Source organism: Equus asinus, chromosome 25, assembly GCF_041296235.1.
Source record: "Equus asinus isolate D_3611 breed Donkey chromosome 25, EquAss-T2T_v2, whole genome shotgun sequence".
Taxonomy (NCBI): Eukaryota; Metazoa; Chordata; class Mammalia; order Perissodactyla; family Equidae; genus Equus; species Equus asinus.
Window position 1 is genome coordinate 44650514 of NC_091814.1, and position 26664 is coordinate 44677177.

Consider the following 26664-nt stretch of genomic DNA (forward strand, 5'->3'; position numbering starts at 1 on the left):
TCGTCCGTCCGCCCGCCCGAGCGGGCTCCAGCTGCGGGGAGGCCTGGGGGACGACTGGGCTCGGGCTCCCGGCGAGGCGCGGCGCCCTGCGGGGAGCTGGCCCGCCGCGCGGTCCCGACACGGGGCGGGGCGGGGCGGGTGGCGTCCCGGGCCGCCGGGCGGACGCTCTTCCGCTCCCCGGGCTCTGCCGGGGCGGGGCCGGGGGTGCGCTCTTCCTGCCGCGCTCGGACCGCTGCCTGCTGCGACGCCGAGCGTGGGGCCATGGCGGCGGTGGTTTGGGGACGGGGCTTCTCTCGGGCGTGGCTCCGCAGGTGCGACCCCCACACCTCCCTGGGCCCCAAAAGGCCTCCCCGGGGGTCGCCCCGAGTGATCCGGCTCTTGTTCCGCGTTGCAGGAGCGCCGGGCCGGGCTGCGGCCGACACTACCGCGCCGCGCTTTGCACCGAGTTGAAGCGGCCCCTGGCCATTGAGGAGGTCACCCCCCGCCCCGTCCGACCTCACGAGGTAGGGTGACCGGCCTATCCCCGGGACCCCTTGATACCCCTTTCACTCTTCCCTCGGTCACCACACACACACAGAGTAGGCTCCCGTCCTGAATCAAGGTTCCAAGCGCTTCCCTAGGGCGCCACTGGGAGACTGGAGCCCAACTTCGTCCTGGGCTGGAAGGGCCCTTTCAGGGTTCACAAAAAGGCCAAAAGCGCTAGAGAAAGATTGCTCCCCCAAACACAAATGTGGCCTTTTCTGATGGCCCCAGAGCTGTTGCCTTAGAAACAGAGAATTCGGATTTGCACCCTACTTTGCGTAATCACTTGCAAGTTATTGATTTAACACGGATAAATGGACCCCATCTTTAGCTTCCTCTTTAGTGTCAGCATCTAATTACCCACCATTCCAGCTTCCCCGAGCCAGCCCCACAATGCCCCGTATTTCTACGTGAATACGTGCCTTGTGCCCTCCTCTGGGGTGCTGCAGTGTCTGGGGTGAACTTAGTTTAGGGTTGTGGGCGTTTCCACTGAAATGTAGAAGTGACTTTGGCCTTGCCTGTTGATCACCCTGGTGTGAAGATTGAGAACCTCTGATGAGGTGAAGCAGGCAGGGAGCCTCAGTGTTGGGGACCACTGGTGAGAGGGAGAAATGTGGCCGCAGCCCTCAAGTGTCACTAACACAGACCCAGGGGCTAAGTGGATTATTTGGTTGAGTACATGATGGCAGCCAGTGTGCTTCCTGGGATTCTCGGACTGAAAGACATTCATCTTTGAATCATCCTTGAGTCAAGGTGGAGTGGCTTGGGGATGTATGCATGCCGTACACGGCAACAACTAATGTGTCATGCACACAATATGCGCAGGCTGAAGGCTGAGTTCCTTTGTTCTGTTATTTGCCCAGACACTGCCTTGTAAGGAATTAGCTCGTGAGAGCTGGGTCTGTGCGAGTCTACTCACCATTAAATCCTCATAGTCTGGAAAGGCGCCTGGCACATGGAAGATGCTTAAAACATTGTTGAAGGAATGCATTTTGTCCATAAAAAGGTCTTCACACCAACATGGCCACTTCTGTATTAAATTGAAATGTAAACAAACAAATAAATGAATGTCGTCGACTCTCTCTCTCAGCCTTCATTTCCTCCTGGGATTCCAAGCCCCCTGAGATGGGTTGGTCTACGGCAGTAGTCCTCTCACTTCAGCCTGTATCTGAATCACCTGGGGCTTGTTAAAACAGACTGCTGAGCTTTGTCCCCAGAGTTTCTGATTCAGTAGATTGAGCTGGGGTCTGAGAATTTGAATTTCTACCAAGTTCTCCGGGGACTTTAAAGCTGGAGGTCTGGGGACCATACTTTGAGAAGCACTGGCTTATAAGGTCTAAAGAAACTGCTGGCTGCACTGCTGCAGGCCTGCCTCAGCTCTACACTGTCATGAAACACAGAAGCTGAGGATCTAGAACTGGCCTCCAGGATGACTTCCTGATTCCCAGAACAGCTGATCATGTTACCCTTCTGCTTAAAATCCTGTCGTGGCTTCCCATGATTCCTACTATGAAGACTAAGATCCTCGACAAAGCCTACAAACCCTTGGATGGTGTGGTCCCTGTTCTCTAGTCCCATCTCTTTCTGCTGTTTGTGCTCTAGGCTCACTGGTTTTTCTTTGTTCCCCCCACAGGGCCTTTGTATATACCGTTGTTTTTGGCCGTGCCAGGCTTTCCCACTCCTGTTTTGAATAGTTAACTCTTAGTTGTTCTCAGTTGAAGTGTTACTTTCTCAGGGATGTTTTCCTGACTTCCCCCAAAGTTCAGATCTCCCCATTAGGTGCTTTCAGAGCACCATATGTTTCTATCTTTGCCATTTTGTGCAGGAGTTGTAATTTAATGTATAACTCATCATAATTACTTGGCTAATGTCTGTCTTCTCTACCATACTTCTAGCTTTGGGAAGGCAAGAACCTTGTCCATTTTGCCTCATGATTGTACACGGGCATTTAGTTCAATACCTGGTGTATTGTAGGCATTCAGTAAATATTTTGTTATAATTGAATGAACTTTGCCTCCAGGGCTGTGTACTGCTCTGCTTTCTGGTTCTATTTCCTTTGCAGGTCAGAGTTGATGTCCATTTCTGTGGAGTTAATTTTGCTGATATTTTAGTCTGCCGTGGTCAGTATCAGGAAAGGCCCCATCTTCCCTTCACACCTGGTGAGTCTGAAGGGGCCAAGTGACTGTTTCAGGAAAAGAAGATACAGTGAGGGGCTGGCCCCGTGGCCGAGTGGTTAAGTTCGCGTACTCTACTGCAGGCGAACCAGTGTTTTGTTGGTTCGAATCCTGGGCGCGGACATGGCACTGCTCATCAAACCACGCTGAGGCAGCGTCCCACATGCCACAACTAGAAGGACCCACAACAAAGAATATACAACTATGTACTGGGGGGCTTTGGGGAGAAAAAGGAAAAAAAAAAAAAAAGAAGATACAGTGAGTTTTCAGAACTGTGTGCACCGTCTCAGGCACTGCCCTGGCGGTGACTGCCTGCTGTCAGTGATATCTCAGATATGTCAGCCTCACCACTACTTAGAAGCACTAGATTGTGAGTCCTGGAAGTTTCTATGACTGTTTTGCCCCGACTTAGACCCCCATCTTAGCATTGTACCTGGTTCATAGGAGATGCTCAATAAATACTTTAAAAATGAAGAAATGAACAAATGAATTTTTACATATCATAATGTTCACCAAGATTCTGATGAGAATCATCATTTGCCCTAGTCATTCACTTTCATTTTTCAACAGTGCCTCAAGTTTGTTTTTTCACTGAAGGATCGTAAACATCTGTTTGTAGCTAAAACTCTCAGTCCGCACAATCACATTCCCAAAGAAACCTGATATCAAACAATCAGAAAGAAGAAAAAGAACTCATACATTTTTTAGCAGCCCACTGTCTGATTTTCATTTTGCCCAATCTGATTATGTTTAGATCCTGAATATGTGGACAAAGGACTGATTTTTGTTGTTGAAATTTATTTAAAGAGATAGAAGTACAGCTTAGCATGTGTACAGAACATGTATATTTTATACAGATACATACTGTTAAGGATGTAGTGATTGCAAAATAGTTGCTGTGTTTTGGCCTTGGGGTGTTTGGTTGTGTCTCAACAGTTGGAACCATTTCCCTCTGTATTTGCTGAAATGCTGGATCGGGGGAAGATGTCATACTCAATTGAGTTATTCCTCTGGCAGCTCAAGTGGGAAAACCATGATCGTTAAATTCAGGAATTTCAGAGGTGGAAGAGGAAAGGGCAGACAACACCACTTCATCTGATTGAGCCAAGTACTGTATGAATAAATATAGTTCAGGTCCTTGAGGGCCTCCTAGTCCAGAAGAGGAGGCATGGAAACAGAAATATGATGTGACGAACTTTGTAAGTGGGGTGCTGTAGGAGCCCAAGGTCCCAGTGCTGAGGGTCAAAAGTACTTGTGTATCTGAGATTCTCTGTGCTTTTGCCCATTCTTGAAACTTTCATTTGTGTCATGGTAAGAATGGGACTGCTATAGCTTTTCGGGTTGTGATCATGAAGTCTTCCGTTCACTTTCCTGTGCTTTGGGTACAACACTCTTACCCCTCTTCCCTGGGTGGGGGAACACTTAAACCCTTTCCGCTCCAGAAAGCCGGTAGGATAGCCTGTTGATCGGGGCTTTCTCATCTCCATGGTGCTGGGCTTTACAGATAACCTAATCTTGACACAATTTGTTTTAGGAATGGAGTTTTCTGGGACAGTATTGGAGACAGGCACAGATGTCAGCACAGTGAAACAGGTAAATTAGTTGAAATCTAGGCAATTGACTTGTGTGTAGCTATGAGAAATGTGCAAACCTCGTTTTTAGCCTAAGGGTCTTGCTTCTCCTGGCCTTTGCCAGCAGACACCAAAGGGAAACCGAGATGGAGGGGGAAGAACCTAATTTTGAATTGGGAGAAGGAAGCCAGTAGAAGCTCTTGGCTTTGTTAAACTTTTTGTTACTAATAGAAGGCAGCACCTTGGTCTTTAGTTACTGGGATAGAAAATTCTTAAGTTGCAGCTTCTTATGAAAGAAATTAACACTGGATTCTAATTCATCTCAACCTTTTCCTTCCTTGCTCTATCCTATCACTGTCCACAATGTGCTCAGATTGACTTGGCAGCCTGGTGGTGGTGGGCAGGGAGGGGGTAGGGAGTTGAGGAAAGGCTGAATTATTTACTAAACATTAACTCAATAGGTAATTAAGGCAAACTTGTGTCTTATGGGGTCAGAAAGAAAGGTTTTCTTCCTTTTTTTGATTAATTCGGGAAGAGGTAAATGGCAAGGTCGTGCGTTTCAACATACCCTTAGTGGCATTTTCCTTTCAGGGAGATCGAGTCATTGGCGTGAGTGGCTTGAATGGGATGGCTGAAGAATGCGTCATTGACCAGAAGGTATCCCTGCTTGGAGACTTTTTTTCCTTCTTCCTTTTCTTTAATTTCCTCCCATCCTTTATTCCTCATTCTTCTCTCTCCCTTTTTTCTTTGTATTCCTTTGGTCATATCTTGTTTCCCAGCCAAGCACTTCTTTCTTTCAAATGCTAAACCCCTTTTCTATATTGGTGTGAGAACCCTTGCACAGAGCTTTGTCTGGAGTGGTTTAATGAAGCAGGGCATTGTGTTTTCTGAGTCCTGGAGCAACTGGCTGGTTGTCCAGTTGGACCCTAGTTAGATAATTTTGGTGGAAAACTGGTTTGGGGCATTGAGCTGGATGTAATGGGTTTCTCCCTGACATGAAGCTTCTGAGAGAGAGCCCCGGGAATGGAGCCCGCCTGGGTGGCCCTGTATGGTTGTGCAGGGTGTGCATGGTGCCCCCTAGTGGCGAGCAGTACGTATTTTTTTCCCCCACAGCCTTATTGAGGTATCATTTATGCACCATTCAATTCTCCCATTACAGTATAGTGGTCTGTGTTCTGTTCTCTGTAAGTTGGTGCCTTCCTGAGTCAGATGCCAGCCTTAGGATTTTTGAAGACTGATGCAACAGTCTTGAACTCTGTCACAACTTGCTTGGTCTTGACTTCCACTGGGCTTGGTTCCTGATGTGTTTCCTTTTGCAAATCAATCAAATCATAAGATGTACAGCAGCCTTTATGAACAGGTACATGGACTTAATTCCTAAGTCACTGTTATCTCTTTTTATAGAGACTGTGGCAGATTCCAGAAAGCATCCCCCTCCGAGAAGCTGCTGCCTTGCCTGCATCTTATGGCACTGCTATTTTGGCCCTGGAGCGTCGGGCCTGTACCCAGCCTGGGTGAGGACTGTGTAGACAACAGAGGGGTAGATGGGACCCTTCTATGATATCAGAAGTGCCCACCAAGGCCTTGTCCTTTCCCTTCCCTTCCCTGGTCTTTAGCTCACGTTCAGCCTGTCTGAGGAAAGGCCAAAGGAAGGTGGTGACCTGCAGTTGGGGTCTGGTGATGGTGGAGATGTCCTTTTGTCTGAGAGGGCACAGTAGACTGTGAACTTGGCCAGTATGAATCCGGAGAAATCTCTGTCTCAAACCTGACTGCTCTGGAGGTCACCTCCTAGAAAACCTTAAAGTTTAGAGAGTTGGTTTATTTAAACTGTCTTCACTCTGATTTTAATGGAGCCCAGTGGTATTTGCTTCTGTGAGGCTGGGTTGGGTGGGCCTAATCCGGGTATTTAAAACTCAGCGGTGCTGAAGCTTCCCGCTTTACCTGGAGCATGTGCCTTCTGCTCTTTTCAGAGAGCCTCAGAATTGTTCCAGAGGAGTGGGGTTAGTGGAGCAGTGGCCAGGACATGAAAATCACCTTCTAAAATTTGGCAGCGTTTAGTATGAGAATGATTTTAGGACAGAATTTCTGAAGCAGAAATCAGAGTGGTAGCTCAAAGGAAGGTTGCCACTGGCGTGAGGAAGAGGCTACCTAGAGAGATTAAGGGATCTTTTTCCTGGGACATCTTCAAAACTGGATCAGATTAGCAGTGGTCCAGCAGTCGCCAACCTAACCCAGACCTAAAGGCTGGAGAACGGCTGTCCATGAAGCGTTGAATGAGCTGCCACTAATTTCTCTTCTTGCCTTAAAATGTCCTAGTTTCAAAATATTCACGAAATCATATTGCTGGATGATTTTTGGTTTCTGGAGTAACGTTCGTCTTTCTCTGGCACAGGGAAACGGTTTTAGTGACAGCAGCAGCTGGAGCCACAGGCCTTGCTGTGATAGATGTGGCAACAAATGTTCTTCAGGCCAAGGTATTTGCATGTGAGATTCTCCATTTAAAAAAATCATACCTCCAGTTTTCAAACATGGAATCCATTCATTCATTTATTAAAAATCATGTGCAAGGCACTCGGTATCTTGAGTAATCTAGAGTAGGTTCTTGCCATTGATTTGCTTGCAGACTCCTGAGGGGACCCAGAAGTAAGTCACTCATCCTTCTGGTGACTAGAATTTGGCAAGCTCCGACTTGCTTCACAGCCTCTGCAGATTCTGTTCCTTCTACCTGTAATGCCCTGCCCTTCAAATTTAAACTCACATGTCACTTTTCCAGGGAAGTATTTTTTGGTCCCTCAGGAGCTGTTAATCCCCCACCCTCCCCACTATTTGTGTGTGGTCTCGTAGCATCCTACATTTCTCTTTCATAGTGCTCACCTCAGAGTGTGGTGAGTCCTTTACTTGTGTCATTATTGGATGAATGTCTTCCTCCTGCTGGACTGCAATCCCCATGAAGGCAGGGACAGTGTCTGTTTGGTTCATTATTGTAGTCTGAGCACCTGGCATGGTGCCTAGACCATAGTGGGCACTCCATGTCTATTTCTTGAGTGAATGAATAAACACATGAAAGAAAGACCCAAGTCTCTCCAGGGGCATCTCTGTGAGGCTGTGGGGTTCAGAGACGGAGGATTTCTTAGAGAAGGTGGACATTTAAGCTGACTTTTGAAGGACTGGTAGCAGTTGAATAGAGGAAGAAGGGAAGTGAAGGCCATTTTCATGGTGGGAGGACATATTAGAAGACAGAGATGTGGGAGCTAACATAATGCGTTCAGGGAATTGCAGGCAGCCTATGTGGAGCGAAGGATCTCTGGGGGATGGTGGAAGATGACTCTAGAGAGGTGGGCAGAGATATGATCTTGAGGACTGAAGAATTTGAACATTTATCGGAAGCTCTCGAGCTACCGAGGATTTTAAGTAGGGAAGTGACAAGATCATCTTTGCATTTTGCAAAGTTCTCTTTGGTAGCAGTGGGGATGAGGGGTAGGGGCAAGGCCAGGGTAGTCTGGAGGCAGTAGGGAGACTCTCAGAGAAGTCCAAGCCAGAGGTGATGGTACTTGAACAAGGCAGTGGAGGCGATGAATTAAGAGATACTAAAGTGGAAGAAAATAGAGCATTTGGTGACTGGAGAGCATCCTAATATAGTTGAAGGAGAAAAGACTTTGAAGTTAGCCTGAGCTAGGCTCAAATTCCAGCTCTCCTCTAGCTTAATCACTTCAGTTTCCTCAGTGGTAAAATACTGCTTTCCTAGTAGGGTTGTTGTGGGAATATTGAAATTACACGTGCAGTGCGCCTGTTAGAGGGAATGGCACATCGGTAAGAATCTCTTAAAAAGGAATCCTGTTATTATTAGACATTGAGTGGGAAGGAGCAAACTAGGTTAACCTGTGGATTTGCCATTTATTGCGGTTGAGAACACAGGAGGAAATGATAAGTTCCATTTTGGACATGTTGAGTCTGAGGTTCCTGTGGAGCATGCAATTGGGAGGATATCCAGAAGGCACCAAGATATCCAGGTTTGGAGATAATTGGATTGGTCTGCAGTTTCTTCAGGTGGCATCTCTCCTTTCTCACATTCAGTTCCTTTTGGGAAGGACATGTGAGTTCTGAAAGCAATCTTAGATACCAGGAGGCTCCTCACGGAGTGTTAACACATCTCATGTCAAAAGCAAGGGCTTTTAGCACCTCTTGTAGGAGGGGAACCAAAATTCGTCTCATTGTCTAGAACCATTGATTATTTAACATTTCTAGGAAAATAAAATTGTACATTTGTTTTAAATAGTTATAGGAAGTAGAGTGAAAAGTTCATTTCAATCCAGATATTAAAATGAATGCAAGCTGTATTTTCTTTAGCATCAATAATAGTTTTCAGCAAGAGCGAGCAAACAAACAAACAAAAATAGAGGCCAGGCTGGTGACGCAGTGGTTAAGTTCACACGTTCCACTTCGGTGGCCCAGGGTTCCCCGGTTCGGATCCCAGGTGTGGACATATGCACCACTTGTCAAGCCATGCTGTGGCAGGCGTCCCGCACATAAAGTAGGGAAGATGAGCACGGATGTTAGCTCAGGGCCAGTCTTCCTCAGTGAAAAGAGGAGGATTGGCAGCAGATGTTAGCTCAGGGCTAATCTTCCTCAAAAAAAAAAAAAAATACCAAAAAAACAAAAAAAGAAAATGATGTTGTCATGCCACCTGCTTGGAACAGGTCATTTTGATAACACCTTCCATTCACAGTGTTTCCAATTGCATTCAAAGTGCCTCTACAGCTATTATCTTACCCTTGATCCTCTCAAAACCCCTAGGAGTTGGGTAATGTAAGTGTTTGTTATCCCTATTTCACAGATAAAGAAAGTGAGGCATCAAGAGAGACAGTGATTCCTGGCAGGCCTGGCTGGGACCTAGTGAGAATCCTGGATTGGACTCAGAGGCCGGGCCCTAGCCTGTGTCCGCCCTCCGAGGCACTGTGTGCTGATAGCCGGCGGTGAACTGCAGCTGTTTGAGGGTTTCACTGGGGAGCGTTTGAGGGTCGCTTCAGTTTCAAATAGTCCTGAGTGAGTTTGTAGTATTTTAAGGGCCCTGATGTTCTTGCATGCCTGAATGCAAGTTCTGAATGTCACCTTGGGGCCAAAGTGCTTGGGCTGGTGGGTGCTGCCCAGTGATAAGGTCCCTCTAGGAATGCTTGAGTATTTGAAACTTTTCTGGAGACTTCCAAACCCCAGGCCACCTCACAGTATGGCCCACAGCCATCTATGCCAGGCCTTGAGCGTGGTTTTCTCCTGGGGTGAGGGCTTGCAAAAGCATGGGCTTTGGAGTCAGGCAGCAGTGAGTCTGAATAGTTGTTCTGCCACCTACTGCTTAGATGATCCTGGCTTAATTACTTAACCTCTCTGGGCCTGTGTCTCCATCTATAAAATGGGAGTAATTAGACCTCCCCCATAACGTTCTTCTGAGGTTTAAATAGAATAAATGATTGCGTATGTGTAATAGTAGATTCAATTTATCTAATACTTCGTTTTCCAAGTGCGTTATATACAGTATTCCATTTAATTTTTAAAATAAATTGTATTTTATGGATGAGGTAACTGAAGCTTAAGAGAAGTTGGCAGGCAGGATAGAGGTTAAAAGCGTGAACTCTGGACGCAGATTGCCGGGATTTGGATCCCGCTTCTGCTTCCCGTTAGCTGTGTGACCTTGGGCAAGGTACTTAACTTCATTTGCCTCAATTTCTTCATCTCTAAATTGGAGATAATAGTGTCTATCATTGGGCTGTTGAGCTTAAATGAGTTATTAATGTACATAAAGCATTTAGAATAGTGCCTGGCACGTAGTAAGCATTATGTAAATATTAGTTCTTACTAAGTAATTTGCCTTAGGTAACACAGCTAGTTAGTAGCAGAGCCAGGATTTGAACTCAGGTCCGTCTGACTTCAAGATCTTTCCACTGAATCATATTTTACCCTCTGGGAAGCTTTCCCTGATCTTCCGGATCTAGGTTGGATACCTCTTGTTTGCACTTCTGGAACCCTCTGCACTTCCCCCATCACACTGCTGTATCTTGCTTTCTTGACTCTAAGCTTCGTATTTAGCTTGTATCCTTACTATTTGACTCATAGTACGTGCTCATTAAATGGTGGCTTTAATTTGCATTTGGAGAAGACTTTCTGAGTGTCTCCTGAACCATCTCCTAGTTAGACCCATTGGGGTTCCAGGATTCCTGGAAATGTAGAACCCCTGGCCAGTGGGGCATGAAGGGGCCAGTGTGATGGATGGATTGTGTTGGGCCTGATATGTTGGATTGTTGATGCTAGGACATCAAGGTCACATTGGTTTCCTTGATTAGTACCCTTTGGTTGGAGTCTGAGTGGGTGGGGTGAGCCCCTCTTGGTATATATTCTGGACCATCAGAAGCTTTGTGTTCTTTATGCAGGTAATAGCTGCAGCCGGAAGTGACGAGAAGTGCAAGCTGGCGATGCAGAGGGGTGCACAGTCCAGCGTGAACTACAGTCAGGGCAGCCTGAAGGAGGCAGTGAAGAAGCTGGTGGGCAGTGGTGGGGTGAATGTGGTCATTGACACCGTGGGAGGAGATGTCTTCCTGGAGGCTCTCCACAGGTGCATGAAGTGGGCTTTCCATAGTGGGCTGGACCTGTGGCTCCGTTGAAACCTTTTCAGGCCTCTGTCTTCCTTCTGGCCTTGCTTCTCTTTCGTCTTTGCTGCTCACTTTTCCTGTAGGCATCAGCATCAACGAGAACAGCTGAGTGGGTGGGTGAAAGGAATAGAAGCAGAGGGAAAATCAGGAAATGCTTAAATATAGCAAAAACAAAATATCCAACTGGAAAATATCCAAAAAATGACTGCAGACTCTCTAGTTGGCAATATCAAATGCTTTAGAAATTATGCATGTGTTAAATTCAGCTATGCCGGCCCCCACTAACTAATTTATATACATGGTGTGGGTAATTCTCGGGAAGGTCATCGTTCAGATGTGAGAATTACTGGGGTGGCAGTTCCCTAGTTCACCATGCACTAAGGTACAGACTCTTGATCTTGCTGGTTTCTGAAGCAGCCAGCAGTGTAGGTGTCTCTTCAATTTGTTTTATTAAAAAAAATATCACTGAAGATTTAGTACGACTGCTGTATCCACACCAGTTCTCATTCTGTTTTCGACCAGGGACTCTGGAGTGCTCTGATAATATTGGTTTCATTTCTCGTGTCATCCTGGCAAGCACAGTTTTGTGGTTTATCTCAGTTTGAAGTAGAAGAAACAGAAGCAGAGAGAGCAGCTTACCCACAGAAGGGGCCCAGTTGGTTCTGTAGCCCCTGAGCCTCACCTTGCTGTGCTCGGTACTGTGCTGGAGAAGAAGTGAAGGAAGGAGCGTGTTGATTAAATGGAGAGCCAGCACAGATTGCTGCTAATAATGCTCACCCTTCTCTTGCCTTCTGGATAATAGTGTTTTGACAACAGCTTCTCGTTTGCCTTCTGAAGAAGAAAAGCAAAAATCAAAAACCAAATAAACATACGCATATTTTATATCTAAGATGCTTACAGAATTTATTTTTGGAACTCATTGCTTCATGTGCACTGTATGGTACTTCTCATAATGGCCTGCAGAAAATTTGTGTGAATTTTTGTAGGTTATTCACAATTCTCTAGAGAAGCACATGACTAAAGTTAAGTCTTTGTGTAGAGCAAATGATGCCTCCTTAAACTACCTGTCTTCTTATTCCTGCTTCCTAAGTTCCGAATCTTTAAACTGAGTTGTCTTGAAGGAGAGCATGTGGAATGATATTTGTTTACACCCAGTTCCCTTCCACAAAGTAGTTGACGTGATCATGGGCCACATAAGGACATTTCGGTCGATGATGGACTGTGTAGACAACAGCGGTCCCCTAAGATTAGTACCATACAGCCTAGGTGTGTAGTAGGCTGTACCATCTAGGTTTGTGTAAGTACACTCTAGGATGTTCACACAATAATGACATCGCCTAATGATGCATTTCTCAGAATGTGTCCCTGTCGTTAAGTGATGCATGACCGTGGTTAGACAGACAGCCTTGATTCTAAAAGTGGGTCCCCTTAAAAAACTGGCTAGTTCTTCTGGCTCCCTACTGACCTGCTTATGGCTTATTTTTATATTTTCCTACTGAGGAATCCAAAGTGGTACAGGATGGTTCACCTCTGCCAGTTTGTAAGGTCAAGTGGAATTCTCAGCTGGGAGTTTAATTGTTGCTTTTCTTTTTTTAAATTGTGATAAAATATGCATGACCTAATATTTATCATTTAACCATTTGTAAGTGTACAATTCAGGGACATTAAATACACTTACAGTATTGTGTCACCATCCCCAACAAAAACTTTGTCCAGGGGCTGGCCCCGTGGCTGAGTGGTTAAGTTCCTGCGCTCTGCTTCAGCGGCCCAGGGTTTTGCTGGTTCGAATCCTGGGTTCGGACATGGCACTACTCGTCAGGCCATGCTGGGGCAGCATCCCACATGCCACAACTAGAAGGACCGACAACTAAAATATACAACTATGCACTGGGGGGACTTGGGGAGCAAAAGCAGAAAAAACCCCAAAACCAAAAACTCTGTCCGTTACACAGTAACTGTTCCTTTCTCTGCTCCAACTCCCCACCCTGGTAACATCTATTCTACTTTCTGTCTCTATGAATTCATGTACATTACTTTTTATTTCATTCTACCTTTTTATTGTGGTAGAAAAATACATAACATAAAATATGCTATATTAACCATTTTTAATTATATAGCTCAGTAGTGTTGAGTATATTTATGTTGTTGTGAAATAGATCTCTAACTTTTCCGTCCTGCAAATCTGAAATTCTGTACCCATTAAACAGCAACTCCTCTTTTCCCCTTTTCCCCAGCCCCTCGTAACCGTCATCCTACTTTCTGCTTCTGTGAATCTGACTACTCTGGGTACCTCATATAAGTAAAATCACACGGTATTTGTCTTTTTGTAATTGGCTTGTTTCGCTTAGCATAATGTCCTTAAGTTTCATCCACGTTGTAACATGTAATGGGGTTTTCTTCCTTTTAAGGCTGAAGAGTATTCTATTGTATAAATATCTGTCTAACACATTTTGTTTATCCGTCCATCCATTGATGGACATTTGGGTTGCTTCTACCTCCTGGCTATTGTAGACAGCGCTGCTGTGAACATGGGTGTGCACATACCTCTTCAAGGCCCTGCTTTCAATTCTTTTGGATATAGACCAGAAGTGGGATTCCTGGATCATATGGTGGTCCTATTTTAATTCTTTGAGGAACCTCCGTACTGTTTTCCATAGCAGTTGCACCATTTTACAATCCCACCAACAGTACATGAGGATATCAGTTTCTCTACATCCTTGTCAACACTTGTTATTTTCTGTTTTTTCAATTAAAAAATTTTTTTATAGTAGCCATTCTAATGGGTATGAATATACATTGCTTTTTATAATTTCTTTTCCTTCTCCTTTTTCTCCTTAGCCTGGCATGGGAGGGCAGGATTGTGGTGGTGGGTTTTGCTGGAGGAACCATCGCTTCTGTGCCAGCCAACCTCTTGCTCCTGAAGAATGTGTCTGCCATGGGGGTGATCTGGGGCCGATACAAAGATCAGAACTTTCCTCTCTTCTCTGGAAGCATTTCCTCGGCTCTTCAGTACTGCCAGCAAGGGCGCATCCAGCCATACATTGGAGCGGTTTTTAAGCTGGAGGAGGTAAGATGCTCTTAAGGAGTGAGATGCTCTTAAGGGATGTGATGCAGATAAGGCTAGGAAATAATCTGTGTCAAACTCCTGGATAGTTTCTCCCTGGATACCGTAAATCCTCCTTCTATGGAATGAAAAGGTGAAAATGCAGCACAGTTAATGGGGTCTCACAGGCTGCAGTGTCACAGGATTTCTTCCTGTCTTCTAGGTTGTATGACTGTAGACTCAGGCGTAGTGAGCCACCTGGGAACCTGAATCTGCAAAGGCCATGAAGGAGCTGGAATTTTAGGACTCTATGTACTTAACTAGTGTCTCAAAGAGAGGGAAGTGATGGTACTTTAGAAAATAATTTACTCGTGTTAATATGAACTCTGAACTCCACCTCATACGAGTCTAAGAAGGAAGCACTTAACTTGACCTTTGATGTTAGAATCCAGACGCTTTAAAGTACAACCAGATGATCTAAGCTGGGGTTCTGTGAACAAAACACTAAATCATACCCAGCATCATAAGACTATAATTCATCCATTAGTCACTGCAGTTAATTTTGTTGGCCGTTCACTACCTTTTGCATTCCCCCACGGTCCCGTTAATGTGGCTTAAGCTTCCTCCAAAGTGTAATTGTGTGCATGCATGTGCAATATAGTTGTAAATGTGAATCTGTTAGACTTTCACTGTGAAGTTTTTTTGGGGGCTTAATTTGTTTTAATGTACAAAAAGCTCTTTTGGTAACTGCCGTCAGCCATTGATAGAGGTGGTGTTTTGTTCATATGCAGATTAGCGGAGCCCAAGCTGTCAGTGCCAGACTTCACTCTCACCAGCCTTCCATTTTTATGTTTTTTCCCATGATGAGGCACATTCTTGTCAAACACCGTTTACCTTCTTCCTCATCTTTTTGGTGTGTCAGTCAAGAAGGTAGAAAGAGAACCTGACTGGCCGTCAGAGAACTGGCTGGGTTCTATTTCCAGCTTTGGCCCCTCTAGGTACAGCTCTGTTCAGCCCCCTCACCTTTCTGACCTTCAGTTTCCGCGTCTCTAAAATTGAGGGGTAGGACAATATCGGTGGCTTTCAGACTAGGCTTCAGGAGCCACAGTTGGGATGTGGGGGAGGCAGGTGTACACTTGAGCTGCCGGGGCTCTGGGACCCCATCTCCACTGGGGCCTGAGCAGCTGCATGTTGTTACGTTTTTGTTCATACTTTTAGAAAAGGTTTTATGGCTTAAAAGCTTGAAAACCACCAGTTTGGAGAATTTCTGAGTCCCCTTCCATCTTGTGGCTTTTATCCTATGACTTGTAGACTGACGTTTGCTTTACCTGAGGCCCTCGTATACCTGTTGCTTTAGGGTAAGGACAATCAGGCAGCAGAGGGGTGGAACCGCGCGTTGGTTTGAACGGTCTCTTCCCTCCGCTGACGTCTTCTAAGTGCTGCTCAGGCAGGAAAGAAGGCCAGAGGTGGATTATTGTTTTAATTGCCCACGTTGAAGTGCTCTCTCCTCTTACACACGAATTAACTATCTGCTCACTGACCTCCTGTCAGCTTCCATTTGCCTTTCTCCTTTCCAGTGAGGGCTGTGCACATAGGATTTGTCAAGTTCCTCCCACTCTGCTGACCTTCCTGTTATCAGCCGGCTCTCTGAGGCCATGCCCCTCAACAATTTCAACCATCTCATTCACACACCATCCATTTACTGTTTCTTCCCTTTCTGTTTCTTTCAATATGCAAACTATTTAGAGGAATAATAATAATAATAATAATAATAATAATGGCAGCTTCCAAACATTAGGTGCTTACTCTGGGTCAAGAACTGTGCTAAGCACTTTATATGCATTTTCTCATTTAATCTTCACAGCAACCCTTTGAGATATGAACCATTTTTATCATGTTTTACTATGAGGAATTCAAGACTTGTAGAGGCTAAGAAAGCTGGCCAGTGATATGTAGTAAGTGACAGACCTGGAATCCACTCCGGCTTGGTCTGACGTCAGAATCTGGCCTCCTATGGCCATGTCAAGGTCTCTCCTCAAAAAAGCCAGGAAGTTTCTTCTTAGAGACATTATTCTAGGGGGCCGGCCCCGTGGCCAAGTGGTTAAGTTCACACACTCCGCTTCGGTGGCCCAGGGTTTCGCCAGTTCGGATCCTGGGCGTGGATATGGCACCAGTCATCAGGCCGTGCTGAGGTGGCGTCCCATATAGCACAACCAGAAGGACCACAACTACGATATACAACTATGTACTGGAGGGGTTTGGGGAGAAAAAGCAGAAAGAAAAAAAAAGGAAGATTGGCAACAGTTGTTAGCTCAGGTGCCAATCTTTAAAAAAAAAGAAAAGAAACCTCGTTCTAGAGAATGAAGTTTATCCATCTATCAGTGAATTATCTATGTGAAAGAACTATTTCATAGTTAAAACTACGAGTCGTCTTGAATTTTCCTGAGCAGTACCAGAATTTATGTATATATATTTTTTAAAATGATGATTAAATGACTATATAATTAATTTCACTTAACTTAAAGCCTGGTTAATATTTTTCATGTATACAGGTGCTCTGCAGTTTCTATTTTCTCCTGCATATGTGGACTTAAAGGTTTGACCTTGATAGTTGATATTACTATGACCACATACTTTGTCCCATAGCCTTCGTAGTCGGCACAGGGTGCGAATTTTCGTAGCCCTCTGTGTGTCTCCTTCATCTACTTGTAATCACTTGTTCGATGCCCGTCATTCCCGTACACCATAAACTCCCTGTGGGCAGGGGCCGTGTGCTGTCTGCACCTCCGTGTCTCCGGATTCTGGTGGGTACGCATCTGTTGAATGACTGATTGAGAGTTTGGGGCTCTAGGGTCAGATCTGCCACTTAATTGGCTGTGGACAAATGACGTCCATCTTTGTGCCTTAGCTTCCCCCTCTATAAAGGGGAGTAATATACTGTACATGCTAGGGTGGTTATGAGAATTCAGTAAGATAATACGTGTAAAAGCACACAGTAAACACTTAGTATATTTTTTAAAGCAAAATATATAGCCATTATTAAATCCAGAGTTGAGCTTTTTCAGTTCCCGTGAACTGTAACACTTTTGCATTGACATTTCGGAGGGCAGGATTAGAGAGACAGTCTTTAGGTTTTGGATTTTAACTAGAATTTGTCCTCTGAAGGGTTGTCTCTGTGCCATGGTGGGTGGATCATGGATGAGCCCATGATCTGTTCAGAGGATGGCATTATTTAGATGTGCAGAGTCTGTTTTCTGTAGGGAGCTGCCCACACACATCTCGACCTGACCTGCTACTTAAACCTCACAGATCTGAGCTTGTTTAGTATATAAAGGTCAGGTGAGATCACCACATGTACAGATTTAGTGGATAGAAATTGTTTACTCGAAGTTTCCTGAGTCTATCTGTGGAATATTCTTAAAATTAAATTACTCTTTTAGTTTAGATGGTATATTAATTTTAACCCATTGTTCCAGACCCAGTTTATGAGCCTCCCCATATTTGCCAGGCCTACCAGCCCCAGGCCTTGGACACTTGTCACACTTCTCCAGTGATGGCTCAGGCCGCTGATCCCTGCAGCCAAAGAGCCCAGACTCTGTGCCTAGGGCCCACTCCTAACAACGTTGATCGTTTCATGCTTTCCCCGGGGGGAGAGCTGATCTTAGGCAAGGTCTCCATTTTGCTCATTGGCGGGGAGCTGCTGCAGCTCCGATGCAGAGTCTGGTCCGGAGGACCTATTGAAGCTCTGGCTTCCGGGGAAACTGGATGCAGGGGTCTGGGTAATGCAACCCAGGGTGTGGGGAGTTCACTCCATGGGGCGAGCTTTGACAAATGGAAGACAGGAGATAAATTGCTGCCTTTTTCCCTCCTGATGGACTGTTTTGACGTGCAGTGGGTTCCATACGGCCCCTCTGGAGAGGTCCTGTGTGAGCAACTACTAGCTGCGTGCCCCCTGAAGCCATGACCAGTTCAGGATCAGTAACACGCACCGTATAGTTCTTTTCCCTTCTTCCTCGGTTCCCTTCACTTTTTCTCTCGCCCTTCCCTCCCTGGGATTGCAATGAAGCATTAGGGCATATGTTTTGATTTGGCTTTATTTTCTAAGGAACCCAGGGTAACATTTAATTTTGAAAATGTATTTATTTCTATGTTTCATAATATGTAGTTTGACTTTTTTTAAAAAAATAAGTCAGGTTTATTGAGGTATAATTTCCATATATTAAAATTCACTCTGAGTCTTAAAAAACATATATAGTCATGTAACCACCCTCTGCAATCAAAATATAAAACATTTCTATTACTCCAGAAGGTTCCCTTGTGCCCCTTTGTAATCAATCCTCTTCTCTTACCCCACTGTCCCTGGCAACCTCTGATCTGTTTTCTCTCCCCATAATTTTGCCTTTTCTGGAATGTCTTATAAATGGAATCATACAGGACGTAGCCTTTTGAGTGTGGCTTCTTTAATTTTGTGTGATGCTTCTGAGGATTACCCATGTTTTTACAATATGTCAGAAGTTTTTCTTTTTTGTTGCTGAATAGTATTTCATTGTATGGATATACCTCAACTCGTTTTTTCATTCACACATTAATAGATGTTTGGTTATTTTCAGTTTTTGGTGATTATGAATAAATCTTTTGTAAACATTCATGTACAACTTTTTTTTTTTTTTGGAGGAAGATTAGCCCTGAGCTAACATCTGTGCCCATCTTCCTCCACTTTATATGTGGGACGCCTACCACAGCATGGCTTGCCGAGCGGTGCCATGTCTGTACCCGGGATCCCAACTGGTGAACCCTGGGCCACCGAAGCAGAACGTGCAAACTTAACCACTGCGCCACTGGGCCAGCCCCCATTCGTGTACAACATTTGTAGAGACATATGCTTTTCCTAGTTTGGGCTTGGGATTTCTGGGTCATGTGCTAAGTGTATGTTTTAAAAAAATTTACACAGACATTTAGTTGACTTTACTTACAGAGCAGGTTTTTTTTTTTTTTACCCCCAGTCTCCAATGCTGCCCAGATAATATCATTAGATAGAATGTCAGTTTAAAAGAAATCTATGCAGAATCCTACAAATAAGAGATGTTGATGCTCCTCAAGAAGGGTGAACTTGACTATATCAGCAGCTCTCTGTGCCTCAGTTACTCAGTAGAAATTCTGTTGAGTCTCTGCCCTTCATGATTTTTAAGACAAGGCCACAATTACTGCATTCCTCTCAAAGCCCAGAGCACATAGGTTTTCTACTTTTTGGTGCATTCTGGATTAGAAACTGGTGCTCCAGCATACATGATCTGTTTGAACATTTCAAGATTCTGTTTATGCTGATTGCTACGCTATGTTTAACTTTTAGTAAACTACCAGCTATTTATTTGAGTGTCATTGCTTCTTGGCCTTTTGGCTAAGATCAAGTGCAGAATGGTTGTATTATTCTGGGTTCCCACCAACAATATATCAAAGTTCTAGTTCTTCTGCATCTGCCAGAACTTAGTATTGTCAGTTGTTTCTTTAATGTTAGCCGTTCCAACAGATGTGTAGTGGTATCTGACTGTGGGTTTAATTTGCATTTCTGTATTGAATAATGATCTTGAGTCTCTTTCCATATGCTCATTGGCCATCTGTATGTCTTTTTTGGTGAAATGCATTGACTGACTTTTAAAAGAAAATTCAGATCAACTTGTATCAGAGCAATGATATGATGAATATAATTTAACTTTGACAGTGTATCACTAACTAAATATTTTTACCTTTTAAAAACAATCCCACTCAGTCCCAGATATATTCGCTCATTCAAGAGTTTGTTTTATTCATCAGACATTCACTGGGTACATTCTGTATGCCAGTCAATAAAAAGTAAGACAAGCAATTTATCTTGTAGTTGGGATGATCTCAGACTAGTGCTATGATTGGGGGGAAGAGCTGGTTTCTAATGAAAGCGTGAATCAGCATAGTGTATTTAGGGAACTGTAGGTTACTGTGATTATTCCCGCTTGATGAGCTAATTAAAAATTCCAACAGCAGAACCTAAAACAAAAACAATATCCTCACCCTTCCTCTCAATTCCAGGTTGCATATCTTTAGAGACAAATTTAACAATGGCTTCATCCACTGCGAGGCAGAGAACCAGGGTTCTGGGAACAGCCTGTGTGTCTGTCCAGGCATCAGGATGGAGAAGCCTCCCTGTCTCTGATGCAGCCTGTCCAATCCAGGAGGACGATGTCCCAGGCATCTGAATGAGCTATCAAAGACGCTGGCCTAAAGTGGTACGCTTTTCTTCTTAGTCTCTCTCCCAGAGCCTTATCACATCCAGTCCTTAACACCGCTGGTTGTCTGTTTTCCCAGCGCAGATAGAAACCACACGGTAGAAAGGGACAGAGTTGGGTTATTTTTAGAAGCAGCTACAATTACAACAGAAGTGGCAACTGGGCATAGAAATAACAAAACATTTGAGAGACAGGAGGGAAAATACTGGATGTTCAAAATTATGAAATTCCCAAGTCATGGACCAAAAGGTTATTCTTTCTTCCCAATGTTATCTTTTAAGCAGTCGGGTCAATATGTGCTCCATTTTTATGAACATTTATTTGCAAAATGATTAAGAATAAGCCTTAGCACTTGAAGGGACAACTTTCTTTTTATGTTAGCGTTTACTTGCAGGAGACTCCTCATTTTTCTAGGAGGCCAGGTAAAAAAAGGATCACTGTCTCAAATTATGCTTGTTTTCCCAAGGATTTTCTGTTGTTGGGCTCTGACAGATCTCTGGGAACAAGTGCCTTCTAACTGACAGGGAGAGTGATGCAGCTGTGACTCGCTTGGAGCTGTACCTTTGAGTGACTGACAGGGCGGGGATGCGGGTTTCAAACATCTGTCTTAGACCTCTCCATCTCCTCTGAGTGCGTCTAAATTTACTTACATCGGAAAGGTCTCTGTAAGGCACAGAGCCCTGAAAGACAGATGTTTTTGAAACCGGGGATTTCATGCTGCACAGAGATTGCCCTGATTGATTTGTGTCTATGCTTATTTTTACTTATTTATTTTTCTTAGGCTCTCTGGGGAGGATTTCAAGTGGAAAGGGTTGGGTAATCAGAATCCTCATTTCAAAGCACATTTTCATTGTTGGATGTGCAAGACCCATCTTTTGCTTTTATGTCTGTGTCTTTATGGGTGTCTGAGTTTACTTATTCCCTTTATCCACATTTCCCATTGTCATTCACTCCTTTTCCTGCCCTCAGAGTCAGTCTTGATAATGTGTTTAATACATATCTTTGGATTTGTATTTCCTTGTAAAACACACAGGATTGTTTTATATGCTAATTTATTTTCAAGTTACGTAAATAGTGTTGTGCTGTAGACCTCATTCTGTTTCTTAATTTTTCATGCAGTGCTGTCTTTTTAAGATCCATCTGTGTTGCTGGTCCTGTACTCAGGTCGTTGCTTCCCAGTGCTGCATCATAGTCCATGGCGTGCGTCCACCATGGTGTACAGATCCGTTCCGTGCTGATAAACTTCTAGGTTGACTTGATTCCCTCCCACCATAATCAATACTGTAATAAACAGTCTCATAGGTGACTGTAGGGACTTGTGCAAATGTTGCTCTGGGAGTATTTTCCCAGGAGTAGGATGGTTGGGTCACAGGATGTATGCATTTGATTGCCAACTGTTCTCCAGAATGACTTGACCAGTTTATGCCCCTACCAGCATCCATGCGAATTCATGTGTATTTGCCACCCTGTCAATGTGTAGTGTTGTCCAACTTTCTGATTTTTGCCAAATTGATAGGCATAAGGTGGTACCCTATGGTTTTAATTTGCATTCCCCTGGTTTCTAATTCATTTAAGCGTCTCTCTATATCTGCTAGCCATTCATATTTCCAATCGTTTAAATTGCGATTTAAGCCCTTTGTGCAGTTTTCAGTGGGATTTCCTGTCTCTTTCTTACTAATTTGCAAAAGTTCCTTGTATAATCTGTGGTTCTCAAACTTTAATGTGTGTATGAGTCACCTGAGGATCTTGTTAAGAAGCAGATTATGATTCACTAGGGTTGGGATGGATCTCAAGATTGTGCATTTCTAATGAGCTCCCAGATGGTGCGGAAGACTGTGGTCTTGGAACCACCCTGTGAGTAGCAAGGTTCTAGATGTTAGCTTGAGACTTTACAAAAGTCTGTCCTTCCAAATTTGTCATGTACCTGTCACCTTTGTCTAGATTTAATGTAATCAAACACATCAATATTTTGACTTATGGTTAGTGCTCGTTGGGACTTATTTAATAAGTCCTTTGTCATCCCTGGGTCACAGTGATTTTTCTTCTTTTTCTCTATTGACTTTGCACTTTTATTTCTCACTTAAGGGTTTAATCCATCTGAAGTCACGTTTGTATTGGGTATAAATTAGGTAATCAATTTTTTTTCTCCTTATGGTGAGCTAGTTTTCTCAGACCAAATAGTTCATTGTTTCTCCATTGATTTGTGGTGCTACCTTCATCTTATTTCAAGTTCCCAGCTGTACATGCGTCTGCTCTCTGATTTCCATTCTATCGCTTGGTTCACATATCTGTTCCTATAATAGTATCACACTGTTTTTATGTTTATAGCTTCAAAGTATGTTTTAGTATCTGGAGAGGGAACTCTTCCACTTTTGTTCTTCTTTTTCAAATTTGCCTTAGCTATTTGTGAATCTTTATCCTTTTATGTAAATTTTGGGATAAATTTGTTCAGTTTCTCAAAAAATCTGGCTGAAATTTTCAGTGGAATTGCATTGACTTTGTAGATTAATTTGGAGGAGTGTTGATATTTTTATAATGTTAAACAGCCTTATTTGTGAACGAGGATATATTGCCATTTATTCAGCTCTTTCATGTGTTTAAATAGAATTTAAAGTTTTTCTCCATAAAGTCTTGTGGATTATTCTTAGTTATGTTAATTGCAAGTACTTTACTGTTTTGGTTGCCTTTGAGAACAGTATTTTATTTCTGTTATATTTCCTAGTTGATTATTTCTGATATAGAGAAATGTCAGTAATTTTTGTAAGCTGATCTTGTGTTTCACAATTTTGCTGCCCTTTCTTATTTGTTTGTCTGTTGCTTTGATTACATTTTCTATGTGGGTTATTATATTGTCTGCAAATAATGACACTCTTGTCTTTTTCCTTCCAATCTTCTTTGCCTTTTAAAATTTAAAATTTTTGCATTTATTATTTATTTTATTAAAAAAATCAATAGACTTTACTTTTTGAGCAGTTTTTGGTTTCCAGAAAATTCAACAGAAAGTATAGCATGTTCTCATATACTCTCTTTCCCACCTCCCAGTTTCCGCTATTATTAACATCTTCTATTGGTGTGGTAGATTTGCTATGATAGGTAAACCTATATTGATACGTTATAATTAACTAAAGTTTTTAGTTTACATTAGGGTTCATTCTTTGTGCTATACAGTTCAAAGGTTTTGCCAAGTGCATAATGTCATGTATCTACCATTACAGTATCAAACAGAATAGCTACACTACTCTAAAAATGCCCTGGGCTCCACATATTCACTCCTGCTCCCCAACCTCAAATCCCTGGCAGCCACTGATCTTTTTACTGTCTCTATAGTATTGCCTTTTCCAGAATGTGATGTAGTTGAAATCATACAGTATGTAGCCTTTTCTGACTGGTTGCTTTTATTAGGCAATATGCATTTAAGATTCTTCCATGTCTTTTTGTAGTTTGATAGCATATTTCTTATCACTGAATAATATTCCATTGTCTGATGTACCACAGTTTGTTTACTCAGTCACCTATTAAAGGACATCTTGGTTGCTCCCAGGTTTTGCCAGTTATGAATAAGGTTGCTATAAACATTTGTGTGCAGGTTTTCATGTGGACATAAGTTTTCAACTTATTTGAGTAAATACCTAGGAATGTGATTGCTGGATCATATAATAAGATTATGTTTAGCTTTGTAAGCAACTGCCAAACTGCCTTCCAAAGTGGCTGTACCATTTTGCATTCCCTCCAGCAATGAATGAGAGTTCCTGTTGCTCCACATCCTTGTCAGCATTTGGTGTTGTGAGTGTTCTGGATTTTGGCCATTCTGTTAGGTGTGTAGTGGTGTCTCATTGTTGTTTTAATTTGCAATTCCCTAATGACATATGATATTGGGGATCTTTTCATATACTTATTTGCCATCTGTATATTTTCTTTGGTGAGATGTCTGTTAAGGTCTTTGGCACTTTTGTTTGTTTGTTTGTTTGTTTTTGGTGAGGAAGATTCGCCCTGAGCTAACATCCATTGCCAGTCTTCCTCTTTTTTTTTTCTTTGCTTGAGAAAGACTAGCCCTGAGCTAACATTCATGTCAGTCTTCCTTTACTTTGTACGTGGGTTGCCTCCACAAAGTGGCCTGTTAGTGGAATAGGTCCACAACCAGGATCCGAACCCCCAAACCCAGGCTGCCGAAATGGAGTGTGGGGAACTTGAACCACTCAGCCCCGGAGCTGGCCCCACATATTTTAACTAAGTTGTTTGTTTTCTTATTGTTGAGTTTTAAGAATTCTTTGTATATTTTAGATACAAGATCTTTATCAGATAGGTGTTTTTCCAAGATTTTCTCCCAGGCCGTGGCTTGTGCTTTCATTCTTTAAAGTTTCTTTTGCAGAGCAGAAGTTTTTAATTTTAATGATGACCATCTTACCAATTTTTTCTTTCATAGATCATGCTTTTAGTGTTATATCTAAAAACTCATTGCTAAACCCAAGGCAACTTAGATTTTTTTTCCTTTGTTTTCTTCTGAAAGGTCATAGTTTTGCCTTTTACATTTAGGTGTAAGATCCATTTTGCGTTAATTTTTTTTTTTTTTAAAGATTTTTTATTTTTTCCTTTTTCTCCCCAAAGCCCCCTGGTACATAGTTGTATATTCTTTGTTATGGGTCCTTCTAGTTGTGGCATGTGGGACGCTGCCTCAGCGTGGTTTGACGAGCAGTGTCATGTCCGCGCCCAGGATTCGAACCAACGAAACACTGGGCCGCCTGCAGCGGAGCGCGCGAACTTAACCGCTCGGCCACGGGGCCAGCCCCAATTTTGCGTTAATTTTTGTGAAAGATGTAAGGACAGCATGTTGATTCATTTTTTTGCATGTGGATGTCCAGTTGGTCTGCACCGTTTCTTGAAAAGACTATCCTTTCTCCATTGAGTTTCCTCTGCTCCTTTATCAAAGTTCAGTTGACTATATTTGTATGGGTCTATTTCTGGGCTCTCTAATCTGCTCCATTGATCTGTTGGTCTCTTCTTTCCCCGATACCACACTGCCATGATTACTGCGGCTGCTTTTTAATTCATGTTTTATAAGCTTGTGCTTCTAAAAAAGGATTTGAGATAGACTGCAATTTCAGTTACACTGGAAACAGGACAATTTTAATAAAGAGATAAAAACTGTAAGAAGTTAAAGGATTGATTCTTCTGGCAGTGGCTCTGTTCTTTCAAAAGCTAGAACACATAGAAATACTACAGTAGAGTATAGACAGGCCTGAGGACTTCTTACCTGCTGTCATTCATCTAACAACTTTGAAAGTTATTGTTAAACAGAAAAATTCTGGGGTTGCATTATTCTTAAATATTACTGTTTTCCTTTGAGTTTGTGGTGATTAATTGGTTAGTATTCCGTAGTTAGCAATATACAGTTCATTGGAGACACATCTTAATACTTGAGCTATTTTGAGAATTGAATCAGCAACAAATATTTGTTGAAATATGCCTATGTACAAGTCTGACCACTTTTTTGGGGATTTGTTCTTTTAGGTGAATGATGCCTTCCTTCATGTGATGCAGCGCAAATCCACGGGCAAGGTGCTTCTCTCTCTCAAATAAAGACTCACCCCAGCAGCAAACTCAGCGTGTCTGAATCCAAACCCATCATCTTTCCAAAAAACCTGATTTGCCTCCTGTGTTTCTAAAGGTGTTACCACCTTCCTTACTAATCCAGATTAAAAATCTTTTAGAGTCACCTTTGATTCTGTTTTTTAATTTCTCATAATTAGTGTGATCATATACTTTATTGTGCAAACTTCGACCCGTTTGAGAGGGAAAGGTTGCTGTTAGTAATTACACCAGGAAGACAGGTGTCCCAGGCAAACCAGGATGTATGGTCAGTGATGTATGCATCAATGGCCAGGGCTCTGTCGTCTCTACCTCTGAGGTATCTCTCACCTCCATATCCTGTTTTCCATTTCAGTTAATTCTGTCTCATCTGCTAATTCCGATGACCTCCTAAATGGCTTTCCTACCTTTAAACTACCCACACCCCCTCCATCCTGATTATCCATTATTGCCATGTTTTACTTCCTAAAACACAGCTATGATTATGTCTCATCTCAGAAAACCTACAATGGCTCACCATTGTCTATATGGTGGAGTTCAGATTCCTTGAGCTAGCATTTCATTTTGACCATGATTTTGCCCCTCTCTGATTTGCAGCCTTATGTTCCACAACTCCACTGGTCCCTCATATGTACTTAGATTTTTTGCCTCCCCACTTTGCTCTGCTCAAGCAGTTTCCTCTACTCCCTTATCTCTGTCAAACATAAGCCTTCTGGACCTCTAAGACCTACCTCTGCCATGAGCCTTTCCCCTCAGGAGGGTGCTCATCTTTTCTCTTCCCTTCTCCTTCCTGTGGATTCTCTCCCAGGATTTGTCTCATTTTGCCTTGCACCAAATGGAGCAGCATGTCCGGTGGAATGAACTCAGGAT

The 26664-nt window shown here is 43.2% G+C and overlaps 1 protein-coding gene across 2 annotated transcripts; it reads left to right on the forward strand.

Annotated features, from left to right (window-relative positions):
* On the forward strand, nt 1-25921 carry LOC106833942 (quinone oxidoreductase-like protein 2). Of its 2 annotated transcripts, XR_011498173.1 has the most exons (11): nt 112-311; nt 395-503; nt 2585-2681; nt 4231-4289; nt 4859-4924; nt 5672-5781; nt 6660-6741; nt 10687-10868; nt 13744-13972; nt 20012-20208; nt 25717-25921. XR_011498173.1 is itself a non-coding variant. In XM_014845324.3 (10 exons), the coding sequence occupies exons 1-10, from the start codon at nt 262-264 to the stop codon at nt 25783-25785; spliced, it is 1053 nt and encodes a 350-aa protein (XP_014700810.1). In that variant the 5' UTR covers nt 1-261; the 3' UTR covers nt 25786-25921. The 2 variants fall into 2 exon arrangements, 1 of the variants encoding a protein (XP_014700810.1); XM_014845324.3 differs by lacking the exon at nt 20012-20208 and having other exon boundaries at nt 1-311.
* Nucleotides 25922-26664: the final 743 nt, after the last annotated feature.

Coding starts and splice junctions, on each gene's coding strand:
- LOC106833942 (XM_014845324.3), top strand. CDS start 262: ATGGCGGCGGTGGTTTGGGGACGGGGCTTCTCTCGGGCGTGGCTCCGC. Junction 312..394: donor TCTCGGGCGTGGCTCCGCAG/GTGCGACCCCCA, acceptor TCCGCGTTGCAG/GAGCGCCGGGCCGGGCTGCG. Junction 2,682..4,230: donor CCATCTTCCCTTCACACCTG/GTGAGTCTGAAG, acceptor AATTTGTTTTAG/GAATGGAGTTTTCTGGGACA.